General features: G+C 44.3%; 1 protein-coding gene and 1 non-coding gene across 2 annotated transcripts; one reads left to right on the top strand and one right to left on the bottom strand.

Moving 5' to 3' along the window:
• The first annotated feature begins 915 nt into the window (after window positions 1–915).
• On the top strand, window positions 916–1019 carry LOC132222706 (U6 spliceosomal RNA). The gene has a single exon (XR_009450278.1). It is a non-coding gene; the product is annotated as a U6 spliceosomal RNA (small nuclear RNA).
• An 8315-nt stretch (window positions 1020–9334) lies between these two features.
• Window positions 9335–14069, bottom strand: RGS1 (regulator of G protein signaling 1). Its single transcript, XM_059677305.1, has 5 exons — window positions 13856–14069; window positions 13473–13553; window positions 12986–13047; window positions 11551–11714; window positions 9335–10808 (listed from the first exon to the last, which is right to left on the bottom strand). Exons 1-5 carry the CDS (start codon window positions 13999–14001, stop codon window positions 10623–10625), a joined length of 639 nt encoding a protein of 212 aa, XP_059533288.1. The 5' UTR covers window positions 14002–14069; the 3' UTR covers window positions 9335–10622.
• Window positions 14070–19968: the final 5899 nt, after the last annotated feature.

Below are 19968 nucleotides of genomic sequence, written 5' to 3'. Positions count from 1 at the left end.
TACTTCCTTTTGTTCCGTGACTAAGTGGTCTTAGTTATAAAAAGTGTTGAGTGGGTGGAAGTCAAAAGTAACGTGTCGGAGACAGAAAGACGGTGGTTAATGCCCTTCAAAAGCCCATCACCACCCTTGGGTTTAAAATAAACTTGAGGAAAAAGATGCCTCATTTGGAATAACCACAGGAAAAAGGAAAAGAGCCAGACTATGTGTTGCGTCATTTAATGAAAAGATTAACGTTGTCATCTTTGGGTGATAGTTTGTGAGCCCATGTCCCATAGCTGCCCTGATGCCCTGTATCCTGTGAAGCTTTCCAGGATATGGTATTACATATACTATATTCATGGTATTGTATGTTACCCTGTACATAATGCCTTATGGTATATATATACCGATGTTGAATTATACTGTGGCACACCTAAAACTTCTATAGTGTTGTAAACCAGCGTTACCTCAATAAAAAAAAAAGTCAATGAAACCAGTTCCTTTGTAGAAAAGATACATCAACGTACTTTGCTATAATTTTGATGAAGAAAACGACCACTTTGTCACCCTCTTGACTCATTTTCTGTTTGAATTTAGCATACCAAGATTAGCCGTGAGCATCGCTAAAGGCAGTGGCCTTTGGAAGACACTTGGGTAATGACATTTCCTTCGTGACTTGAGAAGCTGTCAGGGGAATATTTATTCTGTTCAGGACCATAGCACACTGTTGGGGTGGTCTTGCTCTCCCCCTCCTGCGCTCCCCCCAATCCCCCCAACCAAGGAGTTGCACTCCTGTGTTATCAGCTACAGGATCGAAAGGCCAGGGTGACGCATACCAACCTCAGCTACGTCAGCACAGCACCTTGGGCTGGCTCATTCAGAGTGAGGTGACTTTAACCTTCCGTCAGCCTGCTGGAGAATCAAGAACTCGTTCTAGTACTCACTGCAGCACATACGCTAAAAGTGGAACGATACAGAGAAGGTTAGCATGGCTCCTGCGCAAGGATGACATGCAAATTCGTGAAGCGTTCCATATGTAAAAATAAATTAAATAAATAAATAAATAAATAAATAAATAAATAAATAAATAAAAATAAATAACTCATTCTAGCCCAGCCAGCACGGCTCAGAGGTTGAGTGTTGGACCAGGAGGTCATGGTTTGATTCCCTGTCAGGTCATATGCCTGGGTTACAGGCTTAAGTCTCCAATGTGGGGCGTGCAGGAGGCAGCTGATCAATGATTCTCTCTCATCATTGATGTTTCTCTCTCTCCCTCCCTCCCTCTCCATTCCTCTCTGAAATCAATACAAATATTTTAAAAAAGAAAGAACTCATCTGAGTTTACCATGGATTGAGCAGGGAAGCCTGGGCACTGAAAAGTCAGATAAAAGGGCAGGCCTTAGCGGTTTGAAGGGTCTAGAAACTCCTAGAGCTCTGTGGCCTCTGGAGTTGCCTCCTCACTTGGTAGCAGTGTCACCTTGGACAAATGATCCCACCTTTATGAGCCCTGGTTAACCCACCTGGATAACGTAGAATGTAGAAGCATGGATCTTCAAGGGTTGTGGGTGAGGATGAAATGAAAAGGGTAGTGCCTGCTCGTAGAAATGGCAAACAGACCGGCACCAGCTACAGTTCCCCAGGGCCTCCCATGCAATGTCCAGAGTCATATGTTATGCTATGAGTTATGTTAGAGAGAAAAGTTATCTTTCCGTTTTCACAGACATAGTCTAAGTATTAAGAATTTGTTTTGGGAATCGTATAGAACCCTTTGAAGAGCAATAATCCTCAGTATGGAGATAAGTTATAAGGAATAGAGAGATCATGTCTCAGAATTGATGGCTTGTCCTCACTCCCTCACACATAAGTGCCCTTGGAGAAGTCATTTTGCTTTTCTAACCTTTTAAGATGGTCTAGATCAGTGGTCAGCAAACTGCGGCTTGGCAAACCATGGCTCGAGAGCCACATGCGGGTCTTTGACCCCTTGAATTCGGCTCTTCCACAAAATACCGACTTCTGTGCATGGGCCACGAAGTTTCAATTGCACTGTATGTGTGCGCCCGCGCGTGGTATTTTGTGAAAAGAGCCACATTCAAGGGGCCAAAGAGCCATGGTTTGCCGATGATGGGTCTAGATTAGTGGGTGGTCCGTGAGGTCCAAAAGGTTGGCGACCTGGTCTAGATCAAGGGTGGGGAACCGTCTTTCTGCCAAGGGTCACTTGGATATTTATAACATCATTCACGGGCCATACAAAATAATCAGCTTAAACATGAGCCTGCTCTGTTTGGTCACACATTTAATGAACTCACCCCTAACGCCTTGGCGGGGCCAGACCAAATGATTCCGGGGGCCTTACATGGCCCCGGGGCCGGCCGTTCCCCACCCCTGTCCTAGATGGTCTCCCATTCTTCCAGGTCGAATAGTCTATGATTTTCATGTGTCTGTGTATACCTGTTGTTTATATTTATGTTACATATATGCACTTATATTTAAATCTTTCTACCTATATCATAGTTATTTTTTCCCCTGGAAATTTCCCTTTATAGTGTCACCATCCCATGTTGGGGGGTTTTCCTGGGAGAAAGGAATGGTTCGAGCACATCCTGGAAGAAGGAAAGCCCTGGGGCTGATGGAGGTAAGCTTTGAGAAGGATGAGGAAGTATCACTTAGCAAAAGTGGTTACTGTGCTTACGGAACTAGGCTCTGAAGTGTGAAGTAGATCAAATCTCCCTGCCGCTGACGGCTCACTTACCACGCGCAGCCCAAGTCGCGGAGCTGCACGCTTCACTAACGGTACTTTTCTAAGCATTTTTCGCAGACACGTTTTCTAATTGCCTTTCAATGTGGGATGAAGCTGGTCCAGTAGCTCAAGTTGACTATTTCCGAGTCTAGTTTAGTCAAATTTCCATGCATCAATCTATGTGGTGTTCTGAATCCATCTGTTAATACTTTTATTTTAGTTCACAGTAGAGAGTTCATTTCCGAAATTACATGCACATCACTTGTCTTGGGGATTTCTTTCCTTCTCAAGTTCTAGGTAAAAAATGTCCCCAAAACTTGAATTTCCTTGCGTGTGCAATCCAAAAACCACCTTTCTCTGAATTCTGGGGAAGAAGGGGAGGTGGAGAGCTTAAATGTCATGGTTTCTACCGCTTCCTATGTCTTTTCTGTATTTCATGTGGAGGTTTTATTCGTTATCACCTCAACACAGGCTCAGACTCCTTGCAATTTTAATGGCCCAAGAGGACTCTATTGGGAAGAAAGGATCTGAGCTGGATTTTGAAGGAATGGTGATTTTTTTGGATGGCAAAGAGAATGAAGGTTACCCCTGAACCCCTCAGATCAGCATCAGTTCTATTTCTTCTTAGCTCAACTCCAAAATAAGCAATCCTCCCACTGTTCCTTCTCTTTGCTACTTTCCCCCACTCTTCTCCCTTCTCCTGGGAAGTCAAATAAGCCGTCTCCACGAAATGATTCACCTGCCACCGCAGGGGCCTTTGTCTAAAACCTAATCTTAGAATCTGGTCTTTTGAAAATAGAATCCTGGTTCTTTATTTTTACAGTTGATTATCACTAAGTGAACAGCAGTTTCATAATAGTGGGAATGCCCACAGAGTGACTCAGCAAAGAGCCACGTTGTTATTCTAGTCTGGGAAGCGGGAACGATTCCTTTAACAGATAGCGACCAGGAGACAGGGTACCATCCCATCTGCTCCGCATTGCTGTCTTTGTCGTGACGGGTGGACTTCAGCAAGGGCAGTGGCTGGATCAGCCTTCCTGAGTGGATGTCCGTTCTGTTGGGCCCATGCATGTCCATCTGTCTCTGCCACCATCATGGCTGTTCTGTTCATGACCCCACGATGGGCTGGCTGATGGCAGAGGCTACCTGAGGTCACCTGGCACAGTCATCCTGTCTCCTTCGGGTGGTGGACAATCTCTGCTGGATACAAAGACCGTCACACTCTTTTTTTTTTTTTTTTTAATATATATTTTACTGATTTTTTACAGAGAGGAAGGGAGAGAGATAGAGAGTTAGAAACATCGATGAGAGAGAAACATCGATCAGCCGCCTCCTGCACATCTCCTACTGGGGATGTGCCCGCAACCCAGGTACATGCCCTTGACCGGAATCGAACCTGGGACCTTTCAGTCCGCAGGCCGACGCTCTATCCACTGAGCCAAACCGGTTTCGGCGACCGTCACACTGTTGAGTGCCCGGCAGGTCAATCATATGCAGGTTCCCTGGACCTTCCTATTCCCAATTTTCTTTAAAAACATATTTTTATTGATTTCAGAGAGGAAGGGAGAGTGGGACAGAGATAGAAACACAACGATGAGAGAGATCATTGATTGGCTGCCTCCTTCATGCCTTCTACTGGGGATTGAGCCCACAACCCGGGCATGTGCCCTGACCAGGAATCACACCATGACCTCCTGGTTCATAGGTTGACGCTCAACCACTGAGCCACACTGCCAAGCTGGCATCCTGTTCTTTCTGGGTGTAGAGTGGTCTGGTGGCAGTTCAGTGCCTCATGTGTTATCAGTGCTGTTAGTCCATGTGGGAGAGGGCTTTTGCCACCTTGAGCAATAAACACATTGTTCCTGTGTTTCCGCGGAGATTCACAGAATGTTCAGGGAATCTGTGCTTTTAGTGTTTATTACTCTTCTACTGCTCCTTCCTCTTGCTCAGGTTTCGAACCTGCATCTAAGGGCAGTGAGAGTGTTGGGCACCTGCTGGACATGAAGTAGCCTGTTTCCCCCCCAGCTCCGTCCTGCTGTTTTCAGGCCAGTGTGTGGATCATACAACTCTTCTTTGAGGACGAATTCTGTCATAAGGAGATCTTTGGCCCCGTGAGTTCAGCCCTGCTGGTTTTCCTGGTGCACGCTCAATTCCCACCTCCCACCTTGGCCCCTGACCTGCTTCTCAGAGCCTCACCACATCTGTTTGTCATCCTGAAAGTGACTGGGTGATCGGCCAGTGTAAACCTCAACGTATTTCTATCAGTAAGGTCCGTCGCCCTAAACTGAGTCAAAGCGAGTGGGTGGAAAACACAAGTTGTACGGCCTCCTCGTGTTCCCTTCGTGTTTATATCAGATGCAGAATTTTCCATCCACTATTCTTTTCCTGCTTCTTCGCCCTCACCTCCCTTTTCTGTGTTGTTCTTGGCACTTCCAGTTCTCAGTTACATCTGAAATAAGCTTTTCACATATTGTTCTCATCCATAGCTTACATCCTCTTTTTCCAGGCAGCTCTATCTCCCAGAACATCACAAGGTCAGAGAGATAACCTTGGCCAAATGTGGGAACTAAGTAACGCTGTGTTGTGACGTAGAAGCTACTCTGGTTTTTTCCAAGGCGGCTCTATCTATGTCTTTAGGGATGAAATAAGGATTTTTTTTTTTTAAAAGGGAAACTTAAGTACACAAATCAGTATCTTCACATTCATCAGGATAAAACTCCCTCGTTACTGTAACAAATCAACCCCGGATCTCAGCCGTTTTTATTTTCCACTCGCACACATGCCAGTTGGGGTTGCATGACTGTTCTGAGCGTGGAAATAATCCCTTCACGCCGCTTTGCTGGGGTCCTTTGCCATCACGGTGCCTATCGTCAGCCCTAGAACGGCGCCCACCCCTTCTCCTCACCAAACAGAACGTAGTTTTGTGGCTCCCTTAAATCAAGGTCAAATATCAAACTTCCATTCAAGGTTAAATACCGAATTCAAGTAAAGGAGCTGTGGAGAAGTAACCCCCCAGTATATATTGACTGCATAGAAACATTTCTGGAAGGGTCTTTTTTGCTGCTCACTTTAAGAGGGCCTGGTGGACTTACTGTTTGCCGAGAGGACCCAAAGTCGGGGAGCGTCCAGCCAGTCTCCATCACAGCCTCCTGGAATGAGGAAGGAAATCATTACTTTTGGACTCTACCATCAGCTCTAGTAAGAAGAGATGGGTGTGGGCACAGTGCGGTCAGTCAATTAGGAGGATAGACCTATTCCAGCTTTTTCTGAGCCCAACCGTGCCAGAATGGACATGTATTTGTGAGTTGCAGAGCTCGCAATCAAGCCAGCGATCTAGTAACTCGTGACGTCATTGGCATTGCTTTGAATTTAACCCACATGTTGTTGGGCGACTGACATTGCTCTAAAGCCATACTTTCCCTCCACAATCGAATGACCCACCACCTTGATGAAGGGCCCCACCTTTTACAGAAAGAGGTGGAATTCCTTTCCCACCCCTGATTTCATCCCAGTCAGCACTGCTGCCAGGTGTCCTTGTATCCCAAGGCGGCTGCTGTTTCACAGCTGCTTCGCCTGTCACCCATGGCCTAAATCCTAGGCTTAAGGTTTTGTTTTTAAAAATTATATTTTTATTGCTTTCATAGAGAAAGGGAGAGGGAGAGAGAGAGAGAAACGTCCATGATGAGAGAGAATCATTGATGGGCTGCCTCCTGCCCGCTCCCTACAGGGCATGTGCCCTGACCTCCTGGTTCATAGGTCAACGCTCAACCACTGAGCTGCACTAGCCAGGCTAGACTTCCGTTTTGCCTCCTGTTTTTGGAAGGTGCCCAGAACCCTCCCTAGAAGATTCTATATTTTGCCACTGGCTTACTTGTAGGAAAGTTTCATTTAGGTCAGTCTCAGAGTAAGGCACACGATTTTGCCATTAGGATGATACATTTTTAGCCTTTACAATGCTGGTCTCAACAGAAAGGTTGGCACTGTTTCTGTGGTTGATGGCTGTTTTCTGTTTATAGATATGTTTTCATGGGTGTTTTGAGCTCCTACATCAAATAACAATTATTTATATTTGTGATACTTTCAATCACTGTTTATTTCTTCCTTCACATATTTCAGAATTTTTATTTTCAATAGCAAATCATTATGGATTCCTACTGATATAATATAGCCTGTGTTTTCACGCGAAAGAAACTTTATTCTGTGTGAGCCATACGGGTTAATGTGTGCTTTTTATTCAACATCATGGGTGGGGGGATCACTACCCTAATTTCTACCTTCTATAATATGTCTATTAGAAATAATGTAAAATAAGTCTGAGGAAAATGAGTTTGTTTTTATTTTTTAACTAATATTTTACTTTTAAATTAAATTTTTAAATTTATTTTTTCCTTAAAAAACATATTTTTATTGATTTCAGAGAGGAAGGGAGAGGGAGAAAGAGATAGAAATGTCAATGATGAGCAAGAATCATTGATTGGCTGCCTCCTGCATGCGTCCTACTGGGGTCAAGCCTTTGACTGGAATCGAACCTGGGACCCTTGCAGTTCGCAGGCTGACACTCTATCCACTGAGCTAAACCAGCTAGGGCTATTTTTCCTTTTCATTGACTGTATTAGTTAACAAAATATACAGGTTTAGGGTGCACAATTCCACAGCACATCATCTGTACACGGTTCACCACCGCAAGTCAAGTCTCCTTCCATTACCATTTATCCCCCCTTTACCTTCCTCCACCTCCCCTCCCCTCACACTCCCCCAACCCAGCAACAAATGAGTTTCAAATCATCCATATGACCAGTTGCCCCTGCTTTTAGTATGACAACAGAACCCAACCCGTGAACTGAGAATCTCAGATCGAGCAGTTGGATCAGGTTTCTTTAGCCAGCAGATGTCCCTGGAGCTAAACACATCTCTTACAAAACAGCCACACCATAACCAACAATGCCAAGGAAGGGAAACTTATCTTCCCAAGTGTTCTTGTGTGATATCTTGAATTCACGCAGCTATGATAATATTTTCCTTTTTGAAAATGAAGAGGTGTCTGAAATGTTTGTTTTGACCAATCTGTCCAGAAAGTGGATGGCTCCTTAGCATGGCTTCTTGTCAAGACAAAGACCAGAACATTCATTTTATGGCCAGTGTGTGGCCTGGACTCCTCACGCTCCACAGCCCGCAGGGCCTGGATGAAGTCATGTGACAGGAGTACTAGAAATAGGACCTGAGTCTCTTGTGTTTATATGGACTCAGAACACCTCCAGCCGACACTGAAAATAACTCCATAGTCGGGTGAGGTGTTCAAAGGCCTTTATGGAGGCGTGATTCTTCCCGGGGCTTGAATCATTGGGCTTTGGAGCCTGGAAGGAGGTAGGAAAAGGAACTTTAGGTAGAGATTAACCAAAGTGAAGACCAAGGGCTTCAAGAAAAGGCAGTTAATCCAGTGTGACGTCACGGTGGGAAGGATACCCAGAGGGGAGTAACGGGAGCTATACCCTGAAGGTCGCGCTGGGAGTGTTTTGAGGTCCAGGAGAGATTTGTATGTCATGAGAATGACATGTCCAGATCTGTGTTTGAGAAGGTGATGCTTGTGGCTGTCCAGAGGGTGGATGGAGAAGAGGCTGGAGAGAGGGGAAAAGAAGGAACATGAGTTGCCAAGCAATGAAATTTTCTATTAGGGCAGGGGTAACAGAAAAAAAAAGCAAGTGATATGCCAACTGCACCCAATAATTGTAGAAGGAGGGCTTGGTGATGGAATGAATGGGGGAGAGAAGCACCTGGTGATGATGATGATGATGAAGAAGGAGGAGGAGGAGGAGGAGGAGGAGGAGGAGGAGGAGGAGGAGGAGGAGGGAGAGGAGAAGGAGAAGGAGAGGAGGAAGAAGAGGAAGCAGAGGAGAAGTGGGGGTGACTGGACTCCCTTCCTAAGCCCCTGTTATTATATGACCTGCTAAGCCGTAGGATAAAGCTTAAAGCAGAGCTAATTGGGATGCTGCCCCATGGAAACTCAAGAATAATCCTTTTAAAATCGGATCTGCACATTGCCCCATACCTTCCCTGCGTGCCCGGTGACCGGACGTGCCTGTACTGAGGACATCCCTGGTGTTTCCGTGTGGTGTGTGGGTGGCTGATGATTCCATCCTAGTTCTCCAGGCTATGATGGATTCTGCATCTTCTTGATTTTTTTTTCTGCTCTCTGTAGGCGATCTCTCCAGAGTGGTCTTACTGTTCTACTTAGGTGACACTTAGGCCTTCTGCAGACTTGTGAGTGACTTAGGAAATGCCTTCTGGTCAGTAGGGGGCAGTGTCGCCTTGTGGCAGGAGCATGGATTAGCCTGGATCCCTTGGAGATTCTGACTCAGTCAGCCTGGGGGGGGGGGGGGGGGGCCTGAAAGGGGTGCTTTGTTTTGCTAACATTCTAGGTAATTCTGAAGGTTAGCTAAATTTGGGAAGTAGTGATTTGATCTTCCTGAGTCTTGGCTTTCACAGGATTGCTATGAGCATTAAATAAGAAAATGCATCTGGGTTTTATAAACCTTCAACCACCATAAAATAGCAGTTGTTACTTCTTTTTTCTTTTTTTAAAGAAGACCCTTGCTTGAATTTTTTAAAAAAAATCTTTATTGTTGCAAGTTACATATGTCCCTTTTCCTCCCCCCATTGACCTCCTCCAGCTTGCCCCCACCTTCTATCCCAGGCAGTTGTTACTTCTTGAAAAAACTTTTTTGTTCCTTTTTAAAGGACTTTTTTAGTTGCTCATCAGTTTGAAGATTGGCTACATGAAAGCATATTATATTTGTTTGATTTTTATGCATTCTCATAACAAAGACAAAACCAATAAATTCTGTCTAATACATATATACAATACATAAAATATAGGATTAATTATATGATAGTTCCATTTAAAATTTTTTTAAAGAACTAATGTTTAATTGCAACTTTAAAATAGCCATGCGCATATAAAAATATGTTAACAGCTTGTGCCCTTAATAGTTTAATATACCCATAAAATCTTACTTTTCCTGGATGCATACTAAGCAAACATTTTAGGTTAAACAAAGGTGAACAGCCCCCATGAAATGTATCAAATTCCTAATTGTGATTGTATATATTTTCAGGAACCATTTGGGCTGTCTCATTGTAGACAACCCCAAATGAACTGGACGATAATTTTAGATGTTGAAGAAATGATGGAAAGCAGAAAACCCTTGCTTGAATTTTTGTTAAAACTGAGGAATAAATGCCAGTTAAAAAAAAAATATCCAGGAAAATTAAAAAAGGAACCACTTGTATGTATTTTAATACAAAACACGTTTATTATGGACACTGATAATTTAATTAACAAATATATCCTGACTTCCCAGTTTTAAGAACAATAGCTTAAATTAAATACATCATCCTTTTCTTCATCCCTTTCAAGCCCAAAGCAATCGAACAACAAGACAACACCAACACCACTTTGTGTCAGTGGTGATCTCAAAATATAGTCATCCGAATGAAAGAGATTTCAGCAGCTCAAGACAGTCTCTAGAGAATAATATGCAGCATAGAAGTCCGTTGACCTTGAAGCTGATAGCATGTCTTAATCAGTTTCCAACCTTTGTTCACAGTTTCTGTGTAGCTGGGATGACCCAGCCCGGTCAGTTCTGAGGGGTTTTCTAGTCCGTAAGTCACTCCATGTCACGACAGTACCAAAGTGCCTCCTTCCTTCCATTGGCTCTCATTTTCCACCCGGGCCTTCTTCAACCCCGCGTCTGGACAGCGTCCACGTTAATCCATTGTGAGTGCTTTCGCCTCTCCCCGGGCCTGTCCAGTCACCCCCAAAGGCCAAGTTGCTCACCCAGGGAGCCATCCGGGAACATTCCTTCTGGGTACTTGATACCATCTATAATTCCCTCCAGCCGGGAAATGGTCACTTGAGACTGTTGGCTTGGAGGTCATTGAGAAGATTTAAGTATATATTCGACTTGAGGAACCTGGGGTACGAGTCCTTCTCCATAAGGGTGTATATGATTTTCTGGGCTTCGTCGAAACACGCGGGGGTCGGAGCTTTGATCTTCTTGGCTGTAGATTCTCGAGTGTGAAAGTCAATATTGATCTACAAAGGGAAGTTCTCATTAGTGAACATGCACTTCCAATTTATTGCATATTTTATGACATTACTGTGTGGGTTTTTTTGGGAAGCACCTCAAGGTAGAGGTGCTTTAAGCCCTCATTTAAATCGGTTCAAGTATCTCCTGAATGCCTATTCTAGCCCAGACCCATCCTAGGTGTGGCAGAATTAAAAAGAAATATCACAAAAAAGCCTTTGCTCCAAGTTAGCTCATTGTATAGTTGGGTGATGCAGAAAAGGCAGGCATGAACAATTTAAATGTCCCTCAAAAAAGGGACATGGACATTCAAAATTTATAGGAGGAGAGGGCTCTTTATGCAGCTATTTTTTGGCTCGAACCAAACATACTTAACTGGAAGGTGGGCACCGCTAACGGGAAGTATGTTGGCCGCTGCATCGTATGTATGTCTGTATTACACTAACCTGTGTTTTATCTTCATCCAAGATAAGCTAGCTTATTAAGAACTTCCTGGCATGCAACTCTGGCCGGTAACCCAGGACCCCATCACATTAGCTAGTGTTGCAAAATGAATCTTTTATCCAATCTTTTCACAGATGCAGAAAGTTAGATGATCATGGCACTGAACTATATGAACACACCTAAGTAGATAGCTGTGAAATCACGGCACTCCAAAAGGACCTCATCTCGCTATGTGTGCTGAAGGATATTTCTGCGCCCAAGTTCCTCCTTCGCACATGAACGGGTGGTCATTAACGTGATACTCACTTGTTTAGCAGCGTCTGAATGCACGAAGGATTTGTATATTTTCTCTGCCTTGCCATGCAGGAGATCAGACTCCGTTCTTTTGTAGTCCTCGCAAGCCAACCAGAACTCAATGTTCTCCTCACTGAACTCAGACTTTAGGAAACTTCCGAAAATGTCTTGACCAGCTAAAAAGAGAGAGGGGGGGGGGGTTGAGATACTCATATTCATTGAGCCAATAAAGGAATAGCTTGAAGAAGAAATTTGCTAGAAAATACTATTTTATGGCGGTTGCTAAAATAGCTGGGTCATGGTTTGTAGAGATGGAAAGGCCTGATGCCTTCATTTACAGCTTATCTGGGGCCGGACACACTTGTCCACAGCCACAGGCTGCTGAGCAGTGGCTGTGAAACTGTGTACTTTGCTCCCATCTGCTAATTAAATGAAAATTCTGCTCTGCTAGAGGCTACAAAGCAACCTCTTTTCTTACGTAGAGTATCGTAGGGAAGCAAACATTGACAAAGGGTATTAACATCATGTTTATAACTAACGAGTCTAATTTCCCCGTCTGATTCACATTAGTAGTCAGAAAATGTGAGGCCTGTGCGTTCCCAGAGTGTGATGCACTGATTGTATTTGCAAGTGTGACTGCGACTTTCAAATGGGCCATTTCTATATCGTGCATTGGTTTGGCTGAATCTTAAGCTAAGTCAGGTCACAAGGTGGATGAACCTGGTTGGGCTGTGTTAGTGGCAGATCTCCTTAAGGTGTTGGTGGGGAGAAGAGGATGAGCTCACACTTGACAGACACACTTCCCATGGACCTCTCTCTCCTGCGTCCTAATCCCAGTGGAATTGCAGTGGCCATGGTAAGAATAAGGCGAACTAATTTCCTTCTTCATATTCTCTCATCAGAAATGCCTCACAACACTGTTTAAAAATCGTTCTTTATTGTGCCCGTGTGTCATATGATATATCATGTGTCTTTGATTTTGAATCCTTGGCACCTCTGAAACGCTTGCCACAGGCAAATGGGCTAAAGGAGTGAATTCGCGAGTGTGCGAATGATGAAATACTAATTGAGTGAGGGACTGCTACTGATAAAAATACATGCTTTAGGTAGCTTTCAGGACCGCCGTCCACATGCTGAGAGGTTTGGTTTCTTTTAAAAGTGTTAAACCTCAGAACCCCAGCACCATTTACAATTTTGCTCCAATACCGATCCATCTTTGGAAACCTGTGACTGGCTTGCCAGATTGGTCAGTGGCAGCACCGAGGGCTAAGCGATCCTTACAGGGCAACGAGGCACAAGGTGCGGAAACTACCTGTGACCACACAGAAGCTGGAATACAGCTCTCCACACGCCCTCCTGTCCACAACCCTGTATCTGAATGACGCCCTTTAGCCTGTTAGCCTGTTGGGCTGAACCCACACACGGTCGGTAGCTCCTCTCTCCTTACCTCGGTTGGCAAGAAGTTTCTCCAGAGATTGAGACCACTGCAGCACTTCATGAGCAGAGAGCCTGCAGGGACAAGGTTGGCACACGTCAGTAAATGCTTTTCATAGTCAGAGCGGCTGCTGCCTTTTCATAATGTCACAGACTAAGACCCTAGTCCTGATGCATTATACTAAGACGTGTAAGGAAACAAAATTCCCCTTAGAATTACTCTCGAGATGAAGTTTCCTATGGAATCACTATATAAAAATATCTGCCAATAGAATATGAAAAAAATCCAAGTACACATCTTCCAACACTATGATAGATAGCAACTATATGCACACACATGTTGGCGTTTCATTGCTGTTGGGATTAATATGCTCGTCTCCTTAGGTTTGTTACTTAAAATAAGGGAAGTCCATTAAGCACAGTGTTAATCTCTTGCTGGAATACGGGGCGAATGCAGAGACCACTTGTACAAGGTTAGTTCAGTGGGTTCCTGTACTTACATGTCCTTGGACCTGGACGGTTTCATCCCAGATTCCAGTTGTGGGATCATGGATCTCAGGTATGCCTTCACGTCCATTCCGCTGCAAAAGACACCAAAGTGAGTAGGATGCTTTTCATTGATAAAAAGAGAACAGCCTGAAATAAACTCCTCCCGTGACTAAGGCGATCATGTTGTTAGATTAAGATTGAGCCAATTGAAATCCAGAAAAATCCCCCCCCCAATTGGATGCCCAGTCATGATTCACTGTTTAATCCGACAGACTATACTAAGAACACCCAACAGGTAATTGCTCTGCTCCGGCTAAACGGAGGGCTCACTCCTTCTGCCACTCAAGAGAATCTCAGCCCAAAGTCCCCACGCGAGACAGCGAAGGGAACTTACAAGGTCTTGGGCCTCCTTTTCTGCGTCTTGTCATCCAGCAGCGAATGATCTGTGCCTTGCAGCTCCTTCGGAGGAGCGGAGAAGAGCATTCCGGGCATTTTGTGCAACCTGGGCGCGGGCATGGCTGCTCCTCGCATGGTCCTCATGGGGCGACTGTCTGCTCGCCCGCAGCCCCGCCGCTTTATATAGCGCAGGCGGGCGGGCTCGTGCTGCTCAGCCAGTCTGTTTATCAGGCCGCGTTACCACAGACACTGCAAGTTCCTCCTTTCTCGCCGGGCTGTGACGTGGATCTTGAAAAAAAAAAAAGACTACAGTGATGTATTGTGGTTGAAACTTAACCAAGTGAGAACATGTCACTTGATTAGAAAGAAAGAAAATCAAACACACAGAGGCCCCACATCTGCAGCGTTAGCCGTTAGCAGGGTTTGTTTCCGGGGGACGCGCGGGTCTTCGTAAAACTGCATCGTTCAGGAAAAGGCCTCATTTGGAGTATTTATTGCATCACATAGAAACCCAGTAGTAGGGACGCTTGCCCTGATGCGTTTGCTAGTTCTCCAATGTAAAATCCATCCGATCACAGTATGTTAAAGAGTTCCTTTTTTTTTTTTTTTCCCGTTCAGGAAGCAGTATAATAAATCATTTTTTTTTGTTTTATTATTTGTGCATGGATCCAGTAGGAAGGAGAGTAAAGAGAGGTTATTTTCACGGTTCCCGGCTCCAACTCTCAGCCCTTATTTTCAGGGCAAGAAATTCCCAGGTGGGGGCGAGGCTTTCTGCTGGCGAGACACAGGGTGATTTTAAGGGGCGCAGGGACTCTCATATTTATTAGGAGTATGAGGAACCTGTCACGCTGATTTTTATACACATTACTGCTTAGGATAAAAATAAGGTAAATTAAAAAAAACAAACCCATGAACAAGTAGAAGTATAGTTAACACAAAAATATGCCTTACTCTGTAAATATACCGATGGTAAAGAATTGCATAGTATCAGAGGAAAAACTGCTCATGTTCAAACAAGAGTGTATTTGGACAGGCCAATAATGTATATCCATCTTCCACATGTTGGCAGTATCTCCGAAGATTAAAGTGTAGCTTTAATTAAGATTAAGGGTTTTTTTTCAAAGTCCCAAGGAATGAGATGACGGATCACTGGTGGGGTAGCGGGTACCGTAAGCTCTTTGGAGTTTATATATAGACGGTGTTTATCTATGAAGGGCACAGTTTACCTTAAGCCTCTTTTGAGTTTTGCCCCTGAAAAGGCAAAGCAGATGTGACTTGGAGAGGCTGCTGCTGGTGTTCCTAGGCAAAGCTGAGAAAAGGCAAGGCAGCATGGACTTTCCTCACTGGGTTCTGTCATCAGGATAAAAAAATATTGGTGAAGGAATCACATTTATAACATTTCAAAGTCACTTCCTGCGCCACCATAAACATAACTCTGTCGGCAGCAAGCGTCATCTGATGTTGGGAAGATAACATCGTGATGCATTAAGAAAGGCAACTGGTGAGATGAGCTGGCCATGGCGTGACCCAAACAGAAGTGATGGGGCTCAGAGACCAGTGACATAAAGGCGTTTGTTTGTGGACTCTTTGTGGTTCAGTCCGTACTTCAGTTTTCTGTTAAAATCTCCAGCATGGCTCATGTTTGGTTATCTGGTTAACGTCGCATCCCTTTAGGTAATTGTGGGTCAGTTATGTTAGAAATGGTTTAGTGTTTATTTTGAACGGCTCACTATTGTTATCATCCATGTGGACTGATGATTCCCAACGTATGCTTCTATAGCACTAATTCCTTTGGTTGTTAATGAGCACGATAAGGACTGTAATAGCAGCAGCAGCAAAGGTTATGTGGCCACATAAGTTTGGGAAATATTGGGTCAAAGGTAAATGTTTTGCCTGGCCAGTGTGGCTCAGTGGTTGAGCATCGACCCATGAACCAGGAGGTCATGGTTCTTAGGATAAAAATAAAGTAGAATTTAAAAAACCCATGAACAAGTAGAAGTATAGTTAACACAAAAATATGGCTGACTATGTAAATACACTGACGGTAAAGAATTGCAGAGTATTGGAGGAAAAACTGCTCATGTTCAAACAAGAGTGTATTTGGACAGGCCAATAATGTATGTACATCTTCCACATTTTGGCTCTTGATCAGAGCACATGCCCAGGTTGCGGGTTTGATCCCCAGTGGAAGGCATGCAGGAGGTGGCCCATCAATGATTCTCTATCATCATTTTTGTTTCTGTCTCCCTCTCCCTCCCTCTCTGTGAAATCAGTGACCTTATTTAAAAAAGGTAAATAAGTTCCTTTTTAAAAAATATATATTTTCTATTGATTTCAGAGAGGAAGGGAGAGGAAGAGAGGGAATCATTGATTGGCTGCCTCCTGCATGTTGGATTGAGCCCACAACCCAGGCATGTGCCCTTGACCGGAATTGAACCTGGGACCCTTTGGTCCACAGGCTAATGCTCTATCCATTGAGCCAAACCAGCTAGGGCAATAAGTTTCTTAACTTGATCACATCTTCTGAGAGCCTTTAATATGTGACTACATATTTGTCAAAGTTCAAAAGGCGGGTAGAATACACAGCAGTTTCCTTAACATTCTTGACACCTGGGCCCTTGTTAAGCAGGGAAAATAGTTTGCAGAAATAATGTTTTCTTGACACCACATTGGGAAACTCTGGTCTGACTTAGAGCTATTCACCTCTCAATTCCTTTAAACCTCCCACGTGTTGCTACCTCCGTACAAACTTTCAAGCTCAAGCATTTGCAAGCAATTGTAATTGCACACTTCCAAGCCCACGTGGAGAATTGAACTCTGAGAATTGAATTGCACACTTCCAAGCCCAGCTGGCTCCATCGGAAATTCCTACATCACAGTGGCTGCTGAAGCTGCCCGGATGGCACAGTGATACAGCTGTTCTCTCAAAGGCTGCTTGCTGGCACATGCAAAGCTGCCTGCACAGAGCTAGGCAAATTTGGGGAAGGTGCATGTACAAAGGTTCATGAGTCCATGGCAAGGCACTGAACGTTCCCTTTCAGTTGTGTACAGAATGTCCCTTCCTGGCTCTTCTTTATGAAATTCATCAAGAAAAGGCAGATGATCAGATAGTCCCTTTACTGAGCCAATGACTCTGGTTGAAATTGTGGAGGATTTGGTAAAAGCCAGTAGAAGAAATAGTGGCTCTCACCAACATAACCTGGGTTGTGTAGTTCCTCTACGAAGTTGTGCCCTAAGTAATTAGGTTGGAGTCCTAAGGAAAGGAATACTTTAAGAGGTCCCAGTGTTATCATTTTATTGAAAAAAATGCACTTTATTTTTAGAGCCATTTAAGATTTATAGCGAAGTTGAATGGAAAGTAGAGAGAATTCCAACTTACTCCTTCCACCCCATGCCTTCCCCACCATCAACATCCTACATCAGTCGGGCACATTTGTTAGAGCTGGGGATGAACCTACAATGACTCATCCTCACCACCCAGAGTCCTTAGTTCACCTTGGGCCTCACTCTCCGTGTTGCTTGTCCTATGGATTTTGACAAATGTATGATGACATGTGTCCACCATTATAGTATCACACAGAGTAGCTTCCCTGCCCTACAAATCCCAGTGTTATATTTTAAAATGTCTAGGAGATTGGTTCAGTACAACATTTCAGATTATGGCTATCCATTTGATAGGGAAAATTTTAATCTTTGCTGAGTTGATTTTACGATTTGGTTCTGATCACTCCACGTGCCTGAATCCTAGTAGGGAGAGCTTTGCTGAATGACATTTTCATGCTTAACATTGACTAAAATGATGCTAAGCCTTCATAATGCTGCTGAGGTTTTGCTGCAGACATTAGGAATTTTGGAGAAAAGGTCAATAATGAGTACAAAATTGTATCTTTAAAAAAATCATTGGCTTGCATTTTTCATTATTTACTTTATCAGGGAAACATTGGTTAATAACATTACATTTGAGGTACACAACTTTGTGATATGATGTCTTAATACTCTAGTGCAGTGGTCGGCAAACTCATTAGTCAACAGAGCCAAATATCAACAGTACAACGATTGAAATTTCTTTTGAGAGCCAAATTTTTTAAACTTAAACTGTATAGGTAGGTACATTGTTATTAACTTAATTAGGATACTCCTAAGCTGGCCTTTTCCTAAAAACGTGGTATTTTGTGGAAGAGCCACACTCAAGGGGCCAAAGAGCCGCATATGGCTCGTGAGCCGCGGTTTGCTGACCACTGCTCTAGTGTATGCTTGCCACCTGAAGTCCAGTCTCCTCCAATCACCATGTTTTAGACCCCGTTACCTTCTTTGTCATCTTTTTAAATAAAATGATAACACTCACTCCCTGTCCTCTCTGATAATCACCATTCTGTTGTCTATACGTAAGAGTTTGTTTTGTGTTTGTATATTTCATCTGTTCAAATTGTTACTCTGTTTTATATTCCACTTATGAGTGGAATCATATGGTTCTTGTCCTTTTCCATCTGACCTATTTCACTTAGCACAATACTCTCAAGATCCACTTACAGTGTTGCAGATAACAGTATTTCATCTTCTTATGGCTGAGTAGTATTCCATTGTATTTATGTCCCACATCTTCATCTATTTACCTGTCAGAGGACACTTAGGTTGCTCCCATGTTTTGGCTGTGGTAAATAATCCTGCAGTGAACGCAGGGATGCATCTGTCTTTATGAACAAGTGTTTTCAAATTATTGGGGTAGATTCCCAGAAGAAGGATTGCTGAGTCATATGGTAACTCTAGTCTTGATGTTTTGATGAACCTTCATACTACCAGCAATGTGGGAGGGTTGCCTTTTCCCCACATCCTTTCTAAAACTTTTTATTTCTTATCTTATTGATAACATTCTAACAGGTGTGAGGTGATATCTCAGCTAGGTTTCAGTTTGCATTTCCCTTATAGCGAGTGAAGTTGAGCATCTTTTCATATCGCTTTTGGCCATCTATTTATTTATTTTTTTTGAAAATTATCTCTTCAGGTCTTCAACTCAGGAGATTGTATCGTTTTAGTATTATTTTTTTTAAACCTCATCTGAGGACATGCTTATTGACTTTAGAGAGAGAGAGGGGAAGGGAGAGAGAGATAAAGAGGGAGACATTGGTGTAAGAGATAAACATCCATTGGTTGCCTTCCCGTATGCACCCCAAGTGGGGAATGAACCCGCAACCTAGGTATGTGCACTGAGTGGGAATTGAACCTGCAACATTTGGGTGTACAGGATGGTGCTCCAACCAACTGAGCCTCACTGTCCAGGGTATGAGATTGAATCTTAAAAGTAAAAATATATTTATATATTTACTAGAGGCTCATTGCACGAAGATTCACACATTAGGCCTTCCTTCCCCTGGCTGCCAGCACTGGTTTTCCTCTGGCACCCGGGACCCAGGCTTTGGTCTGGCCTCAGTGGAGAAGCCAAGCCTTGAGGCTAGGCATCTTCCCTCCGGCCGCAGCAAGGCTTGGCTTCTCAGCGAGACTTGGCTTCTCCGCTGCGGCCCCAGCAAGGCTTGGCTTCTCTACTGCAGCCGCAGCGGAGAAGCCAAGCCTCTTCAGTCTTCAGTCTTCAGTCTTCAGTCTTCAGTCTTCATTCCAGCTGGAGCCTCCAGTCTTCGCTCTGCGCCTGCCTATGCAAATTAATTGCCATCTCTGTTGGTTAATTTGCATAGTTGCTTTGATTGGCTGGTGGGCGTAGCAGAGTGACACCAATTTGCATGTTTCTCTGTTATTAGTGTAGACTAGAAGGCCCATGCACAAAAATTTGTTCACTGGCAGGGAAGGGAGGGTCCCTCAGCCCAACCTGTGCCCTCTCACGGATCACGCTGCCGCTAGCCCTGCCTGCCCCGTCCACCCCGCCCAAGACACCGCAGGCCTGGATCCCATGCTGGGGTGAGCAGCCGCTCAGATCTGCTGCCGCCTGCCCCGCACAAGACACAGCAGGCCCAGATCCCGTGCTGGGGCGGACAGCAGCTCGAATCATGCTGCCGCTTGCCCCGCCGGCCCCACCTACCCCGCCCAAGACACGGCAGGCCCAGATCCCGCGCTGGAGTGAGCAGCTACTCAGATCCTGCTGCCGCCCGCCCTGCCCACCCT

This window comes from Myotis daubentonii, chromosome 20 (assembly GCF_963259705.1).
Source record: "Myotis daubentonii chromosome 20, mMyoDau2.1, whole genome shotgun sequence".
Classification (NCBI taxonomy): Eukaryota; Metazoa; Chordata; class Mammalia; order Chiroptera; family Vespertilionidae; genus Myotis; species Myotis daubentonii.
The sequence above is the reverse complement of the archived record's forward strand: the minus strand, read 5'-3'. Positions and strand labels throughout refer to the sequence as shown.